The sequence below is a fragment of the Papilio polytes genome, unplaced genomic scaffold (assembly GCF_000836215.1).
Source record: "Papilio polytes unplaced genomic scaffold, Ppol_1.0 DF824135.1, whole genome shotgun sequence".
Classification (NCBI taxonomy): Eukaryota; Metazoa; Arthropoda; class Insecta; order Lepidoptera; family Papilionidae; genus Papilio; species Papilio polytes.
Window position 1 is genome coordinate 2170970 of NW_013525069.1, and position 9137 is coordinate 2180106.

The 9137-nt window shown below is 36.8% G+C and overlaps 1 protein-coding gene across 1 annotated transcript; it reads right to left on the bottom strand.

Moving 5' to 3' along the window:
* Nucleotides 1-35: 35 nt before the first annotated feature.
* On the bottom strand, nt 36-9005 carry LOC106099305 (cullin-4A). The gene is made up of 13 exons (XM_013277817.1): nt 8631-9005; nt 8404-8546; nt 7960-8180; nt 6873-7061; nt 6380-6526; nt 6031-6217; nt 5392-5584; nt 4605-4906; nt 3954-4175; nt 3376-3483; nt 2639-2809; nt 1733-1885; nt 36-1158 (listed from the first exon to the last, which is right to left on the bottom strand). The coding sequence occupies exons 1-13, from the start codon at nt 8869-8871 to the stop codon at nt 1063-1065; spliced, it is 2373 nt and encodes a 790-aa protein (XP_013133271.1). The 5' UTR covers nt 8872-9005; the 3' UTR covers nt 36-1062.
* Between the last annotated feature and the right edge of the window lie 132 nt (nt 9006-9137).

Consider the following 9137-nt stretch of genomic DNA (forward strand, 5'->3'; position numbering starts at 1 on the left):
AGAAATAAAAATTGTTGCAATCAAATAAAACAACATTTAAAATTATAAATAGTTTTAATTGGTGATCCCTCTGGAACTGAATATCTTACCTTCATAAACAGCACATTGTAACAAAACATCAGTGAAACCTTATCTTTACTAATAAATAAGTTTGGCATCTTATGGATTTACTCCGATATGCAATAAATTGTATTGGCTGACGTGGGGCGTGGCCGGGCCCTTATCTACGTAGTGATGTCATATGAAGGAAAACAATACATAAAAATCACATCTTCAGATAATAAAAAAATCTAATATATGCTTAAGAAGAGCTAGGAAATTTCCCTAACTACTTTTAGGCATGTCTAAAACAGCTCTGATCTTAAACTCACTTCTCATTCACTCACCAGCTCACGGCTCAATGCGTATTTTAACTGGCAGCTGAGCCGCTCGCCTGGCGACTAACTCACGCAAACCATAGAGGTACAAATTGAATTGATCCGTGAGCTGATTCACTGATCTACAGCTCATCAAATTTAATCGTAATTCAAACCTATGACTGTATGCAAACAAAATCTTTGCAAAACCCGTTTTATTAGACGAGGTTTTTAATAGTTTTTATTCGATTTAGTAGTAAATACCGTAACAAATATTTATATCGTTTCTATTATGATTGTCAAAATGAATTTGAGGTATCAATTTTATGAATTAAAAATAACTGCGTCATCATCAAATTGATAATAAAATGCATAAAACATTGTCAAAGTATATAAATTAGTTTTGAAACATTTAACTAACACAAGTGAAAACAATCTAACTTTAATCAAAACATTTATTGCTTTATGACTCAATATAGAAGTTTCACAGAGGGTCATCAATTGGCTAATATCACACGTTATTTCCTAGCGTGTTTATCCATATTTATAAAGCGGGTCCGCTGTACGTGAAGCTATCTACAATGACAATTTTTTTTTAAATCATTTTTTTTAATATTCACTGATACATAGTTTGCGTCACATTTACTCCAGTGCGATGTCTCCCGTGGGGGGTGTCCGGGGGGTGCCGCGGGGGGTGCGGGGTGCTTTACGCCACGTAGTTATACTGGTTGGGGTTATCCTTGTCACGTTCCATGTAGTCTCTATCAATGAGCGACTCTATGCGCTTTTTGAGGTCAGCAGGCTGAGGACAAAATACAATAATTAGGAAATCCGATATTTCAATTTTATTATTACATATAGTGTCCATAATAATATCTGAGCAGAGAGACGATGGCTCAGCGGTTACGCACTTAACTTCTATAAGCCGTAGGTTCGAATCCTGCTATGTACCAATATTTTACAATTTCTGCATTTCATTACAGTCGGGGAAACTGGCAGTGTTTCAACTTAAAAGCTACAATCGTTTGAACATTTTGAAAAAAAGTCGGTTAGTGATACACGGCTAGATTTTATATTATTATGCCTTTTCACCACTCACTGCTATCTAGTTAGTTTCTTGTAAGAGACTGAGTGTGTCTCATTGCAATGAAGTAGACATTTTTTTTTCAGAAGTGGAACACCAGGGATGTCTCCAACTGTACATAAACCGACATTCTTACGGTAAAGAAAAACGTGATATCTGCAAATATGTATTAAAACATTCAAAGATGTGTGAAGTCAACCCGCAGTTAGCTACCATTACCTAGCCTAGTAACCTCTAACTTAGGATTGGCGAGCCTTTTAGTGATGAGATTATGAGGTTCTGTCTTATGTACCTTGACGGGGAACTTGAGCTGGTTGTAGAGCTCTGAGATAAGGAGGTTGTGCGATAGCGCCTTGCGCATCTTCATGACGCGCACGATGGCCGCGTCTATCTGGTACTGCCGGTCCTGGAACACGCGCTCCTCTGTCGCCTTCTGCTCCTCGCTCTGGAAATTATATTGCACTTTAGAATTGGTCATTTTGCTATTATGTAGAAAGAAAAAATATATTGCTAAATAAACATAACAGAAAGTTAAATTTAAAGATAACGCATGGTCATAATAAGGGGACATGGCTAAAACAGAATTATTTTGTAATTATTTATTGTTTACTATTTACGCCAAAACCCGGTAACGGGGTAATTGAATATCTTACCGTACTTTACACACCTCATTTATTTTGAAATATTAAAAAAAATATGTACCTAATACTATTATCTACGTATATATTTCATATTTCCCTATAAATACTATTTTAATTTTGTGTCTTACGAAGGTGTAAAACAATTTTAGAGGCATTTCATATCCTCTGCAAACAACGAAGCACTTTAGCCTATCTATACTATTATAAAACACATACTTCTTTGTTGCCTAAGATGTCAGCAATTACAACATATTTTTGAATAATCCCTTTTTTAATATAAAGCCCTACACTTACGCCATGCTTTAGGCTATATATTATCACGCCATTAAACTTAGGGGGTAAATATTTTGGATAAAATCACTAATGTGGGAAAGAGACCAAAAGTTGCTGCCAACACCAAGGAAGCTAAATTGCCATAGTAAGGTAATTGGTATTTTGACATTTGCAATAGAGAATTTGACAAATGTGAACAATAAAATAAGGTTTTTGTAATATCATGCGGATGAAGCCGCAGGGGAACAGCTAGTTAAAGATATAACTCGTGTGTTGTTACTGACAGTTTCCTTCATCTGTATCTGGTTGATCTTGATGCGGAAGAGCTTGTTGGTGAAGTCGTTGTTGAAGGCGAAGTGGTCCTTGTCGCGCACGTCGCGGCCGCGCGGCGCCTTGCTCAGCACGCGCGCCTTGCCGCACGCCAGCGACTGCAGCGTGCGCCGCAGCTCGCCCTCCTACACAACGTATACCTTTTTTTAGTATCAGAGGGGGAAACTTCCAAAGATACCCTGCCCTCTGGAGGCAGAAGGTAGGTTTATGTTTTTTTTATTATAATATAAAGTGGCAATCGAGCAAGCGGCCACCTGAATCCAGCGAAATGGAAAGCGACCGCTGCCCGTAAACATCCGCACTCGCAGATGCGTTGCCTACCCTTAGTGGAAGGAGGAGGAGACGCACAAAAGAGGAAATTTCCCCTTCTTATGCGTCTTTTGCACCGTCAAATCCACTTCCCCTTCCCAACGTCTCCTTATAAGAAAAGGGTGGCAAAGAGAAAGGGATTTAAATAAAGCCTCCGGCGCCTCACTCATCAGACGAAACACGGATTTGCTTCCATTTCACGCCTGTCTTCTGTGTGGTCGTGGTATTACTGGGGGCGTGCCCTGCAGTGCTAACATGTGAAAGCGGACACTACCGCTGTTAAACAAGAATCATAAAGCCGCTGATAGATTTTTGAACTAACAATATCACTAGCCTAGTTTACAACTTACATCATTCTAAAAATCAGAATTTGATAATTTACCTCAATGTTAGTAGTTGTTTTAATATCTTCAAATGAGAGATTGTCGCCGTCGTTGAAGAGCAGCAGAACGAGAGCTTGGAATAGGGATACCTGTAATTCTTTATTACCCTGAAAACATACAGTTATGATTACAATATGCAACATCTTACACAAGTTTGCATAAAAATGTATTTCTTTCATAAGCACATTGTTAACACAATTTATGTATTAAGTGATATGGCACACTGGGAACAAGAGTTATGTACTGCATGACGTGCCAACTTAAGCATTAAGTACTTTAAGTTGCGAAAAATTGTTATTGAGGTTCAAACATCTTGTAGACTTGACCCGCAGAGAAGGGGACGGGGGGTAATGCGCAACTGACGTTGATTTGGGGGGTCGGCTATATACCCTCATGCTATTAAACTTAGAGGGTAAATAAATTGGAATAGAATTATACAAGCTGCTAACATTAAAAAAGCACAATTATTATTGTAACGGTAATTTTGACATTTGCAATTGAGAATTTGATAAATGTAAATAATAAAATAAAGGGGCACGGGACAAGCTAGTTATTTAACTAAATATAAAGTGCATACCTGTGCGAAGTGCGCCCGCAGCACGCAGTGGCCGAGCGTGGCCTGCCACTGCAGCTTGCGGCCGGAGTGCTTGGCGAGGTAGAACTTGGCGAAGTGGTCCTGGTGGCGCGTCAGCTCGCCCGGCAGCCGCACCTCGCCCGCCGGGTACGTCGGCCAGAACCCCATCGTCAGGATGTACACCGACAGCTCCAGCCCCGCGCCCTCCTGGCTCGCCGCCAGGTGCTGCAAGCAACGGGATTTAGACTATTTTAAGGTATTTGCTTTTTCTATACTGAAATAGCACGGTGTCATCAATATATTTCATATTCTTTATTGTTTTTCTTATCAAATAGTACAAATAAAATGGGGGTATCCTAAGCACTTTGTCCTGTAAGTGTTTATAATCTGTTATATGACAAAATTTTAATAGAATTTGGAGTTTAAAGATAGATTAGTACTAAAATTCTTTTTTATTTCAAAGGAAATGTTTATCTACATGTCAATTTTTTTTATAAAAATATGTGAAATAGATTTTGAGATATTTATGCATATATAAATATACCTATAGAAACAATATGCATTTCATTATTTCAAAGTAGTTATTTTAGATTCTGTAGATTTCTTCCTCCCCTCCCCCTCGCCGACAACATTGTAAATAATAGAGGAACATACCTGTTTATACGTAATATTAATATCCTTAGACAACTCCATATCTTTAAACATTCCTTCGAGTTTGCAAGTGAAGCCTCCTCCGCACTCCTGCTTCAGTTTGCTGAGCATTGACTTCTCAGCGTCCACCGAAGCTGATTTGCCAACCAGCAGTCTTTTGGCCAAGTCCTTCTTGTAGAATGCTTCAAACACATCCTTGCCATGGATGAATCGGAATAATACCATTATCTTATCAAGGAGTCGTTCCAATTCCTCCTCTGTGGCTTCTTTATTACCAGCCCGGAGCTTTAGGTCGACAAATTTGGCTGAAAAAAAAAATGACAAAGAATCATGTCAAGTGAGATTTTGTAAAACATGTAAAAATTGAAATGTAAATAAATTAAAATTTGGCAATTTGTTAAAACCATCTTTATTCAAATCTTATTTACTAAATAATAACAATAACACAAATAAGAAGATAACTTTTCATAAACATCTGTGTGTTCGTTTATATTTTAACAGCTTTAGCAATTTTCAAAAGAGAACTAAAAACTTTACATAATATAATTTGGTTTGTGCACTATAAATTCTTTTAGTCCACTTTAAAACAGACTTGGGTACCTTATTCTCGAATGTCAGTTAAAAAAATAATCCATACTAATATTATAAAGAGGAAAGATTTTTTTTATGTATTGAAAGAACTCAAAAACTACTTTGATTTTAAAAATTCTTTCATCGTCAGAAAGGAAATTTATCTGTAACATAGGCTACAGTTAATTTAACGCGGACAAAGTCGCGAACAGCTAGTTACCAATAAGTTCAGCGGGTTTATTCTGTCGCTGATTGATGAAGTACTCGAAGGCCTCCCTCATGGAGTAGACGAACTTGGAGTTGCGCTGGAAGCAGGCGCCCACCACGTGGTCCAGCCGCTCCTTGAACTCCAGCAGCTCCGACACCATCGTCTTATCGCGCTCCGGCTCTATCACTATCGTACGACCTTTTTTCTGAAATTATACAAAAACACAATGTCAATTTCCCTACTAGTCTACGCAGAGTTAAATAAAAACTAAGTAAGTAGATAATTATGTGGTCTTAAAGACTACGTTCTATGTCTAAGACAAATTTCATTGAGATCCGTTGTTCCTTTCTGATGTTACCTTCTAAAATCCATACATCTAAACTTTCACAGGATTACAAGGATTATGAAACAGAAAAGAAAAAAAATATAAACCATGCAAAAAAATATGGACCAAGAGTCTGATTATGTTTATTTATAAAAAAAAAAATAACTCTTACATTTATATTATTTCTAAGAAGATAAAGTATGATTTTTCACAAACTTGTGTTAACAATACATCTATTAAAAGTGAACTAACTGTTCATTAGTATGCATATTTATTAACGTTTCTACTAAACATTCTGTATATAAAAACACAAGAAATAAAATTACCTTGATATAAGCATTGAAATGATTGCACAGTTCGTTAAGTCCATCTTTAACTTTGCTAAAGAGATTGTACAATATGGTGAGATCAGAGAGCCGAGGGCCATCCATGAGAGCCTCCAGGCCTTTGGTAAGTATCCCCGTGAGGTGCTCGCTGAGCAACTGCCGCTCTATTGTATGGATCAGTTGCCATCTGGAAGTTTGCAAATATTTTTTTTAATTTGTTAATCTACATCAGATAAATCCTCTTTTCCACAAAAATAGTAATATAACTTAAATATTCACACATTTACCAACATTATATTTAAAGAAATATAGCTGAATTCAGATATGCAATAGAAAACAATGTACTGACTTAGTAGATGGGTCTAAATAGTGCAGCAGCCTCTCGTTCTCTTCTTTCAGCCTCTTCTCGACGTGAGCGAGGTACTGCGCCACGGAGAGTTCGCGCATCAGCCGCTGGCCCTCCGCCGCGTACAGACGTTCCGTAGCCTGCAGGAACCTGTAACATGTTGATCGACTCTATAGACAACATTTTTTATGTAATCCTCTAGCATAAATGGAAAATGTAAAAACATAGGCAACATGTCACAGTTCTTTGATTAAACTATCGCACAACCATAGTGCGATTGTCAGTCAGTGCGATGTTCAGAATTCGGGTAGGCGCACCTCCATATATGCTCATAGAATTCAAATCGCGACTCCACAGTGCGATAGTCTAAAAATAGTGTGCGAGCGATCTGAAAGTTGTAGGCAATACTAATCTAAAGTAAAAAATAGTTTGATAACAAAAAAAGATATAGGAATCGAGCAGTACTCAATGGTTGTAAAGTAATTGTGCATGTTACTTGTGTTCGAAGGCATCCTGGTATATTTGCAGATCGGAGAGCATACGCAGAAGACTCTTGAGCAGAGAGATGTCAACAGAATCACCACCTCGCTCCCGCTCAATCAGTAGCAGCAAGCCATCTACGGTACGAGTCTGCACTAATGTGTTCATCGCTATATGGTGCCGGAACAAGTCTAGACCCATGTCCCTGTTGTAATTAAATACATTCATTAACCATTTTTTTTGTACAGGTTTTGATAAAGTGAAAAGTCTATTTTAGCATAAACATCATGAATTTAGTCTGAGAGTTAACTGTAATAAAAACTCTTTCCAGATTCTGCATATTGTGTGAGCCTTATGCACTCATTACCTTAATATATTCATTAGGAAAGGCAACATTAACACTAATACTAGATCTCAAGTGTTTTTGTACATGTTTTTACTATTTGTCCATATGAGGCAAATATATGTAACTAGCTGTTGCTCGCGACTTCACTTGCGTGAAATTAAAAAACAATACAAAATATAGCCTATGTTACTTACATAAAAATTACCTTTCTACTGTTGAATTTTTAAAATCAGCCCAGTTTTTGTGTGAATCAAATACATACAAAAATACAAATCTTTCCTCTTTATATTATTGGTATTAATATAGATAAAGGATGATATACTAATAACATCCTCATTCTTATTATTAAATCTTTTATTATCATCCTATTTATTGGTTAAAAGAATGCATAACATAAATGAATATACCTCAGTACTGTTTATTATTTACCATTATCTAGAAGGTGTTTACAATACAATATGCACACCCTTGAAAACCATCCTGTTTACTAAAGCAGTAATAGGGATATTTTTAAAGTATCAGAAAAAAAGTAGAATAAACATGGGATGTTAAATATGTAGTCATAAATATTTTGATATAATTGACTGGCCGGTTAGTTGGTAGCAATGTGTTTTTATGAATAGAATCAGCGGAATCAATTTGAGTGCATTTATACTCTTATTAGGTTTTCTCCTTTTTTTTATAACATAAATGTGGCCAGTATCACGATAGGTAACACTATATTATTAAAAAATAATTCTGTATAATTTTTACTCACCATATAGAATGTATACTAGGATTTTGTAATACATAAGTTCTGTCTAAATATAAGAAAATGCTGCGGATCATGATCATCTGTCGGCAATGAGCTCTCCAGCAATCATCCATTCTCTTAAGGAACACCTGGCGATCCATACTCTCGGAAAGGAACTGTTCTATGTTGGCCTTTACGTGGGATTCAACTAGGTTTGTTAAGCTGACATACAATTGCGATGCCATCTGTAAAGTTAAAATAAAAATCAAGACCAGTATTAACATTAAAGAGTGTATAATAATATGCATAAGTCAACATAGCTGCAATTGTAATGTTTATATGATGATTTTGTTTACTGTGCAGTGAAACCATTATAATTGTGTTCCGATAGAACATGGTATGTATTAACTTGATAAAAATAAAGCAAATTGGATATGATCTGCGTATTTTCGTGATGTCTACACAAACCTTATGACTGCACATATTTTCTACAGCTTGATACAGCTCTTCCAAGGAATATGCAATAGCCGTCGACGTCTGAATGGCGATCACGGCTTCCCGCAACTTCCTCCATGTTGTCTCTTGGTAATTTTCTGGAAGATTCGGTTTGCCTAGAAAAAAATATGCACTTTTACTGATAAAATGTCATTAAGGTTAGGTCATGACTATACGCATAGGAAAATTCGTAAACACACTTTTAAAATTTTTTATAACCAGTTTCTTTGTTGCTACTCCGGGTTTAATCGTGGTCGCCGACATCTTAATAGCGCCATTGGAGTTTGGAGTTAGCAAGGAGAAGTTTGATTTCTTCTCATTGACATTCATTTCGTCTAATTTTGCTCTCTTGCTGGACTGTTCGTTATTGACTTGTGAACGTTTTCTACACTGATTACCACCCTCCTCAACCAAAACAGGAGTCTTAGGTAAACCCGACATAAGAAAGCATGTTATGGCCACGGCCACAAAAGTATATAATTTGATTTACACTATTTAATTAAACACTACAAATAAAAATAATGCAGTTCATCAATATTCTCTACAATCACCACCATTACGCTAAATTAACTTGTCAATCTACAGATGGCGCTGATAGCGTTGGGTCCCTATAATGTACGACCCGATAATGCACGGCCCAATAATCCGTGTACAAACAAATCGGGAGGCAATAATGTACAGCCACGATAATGCACGACCCAATAATG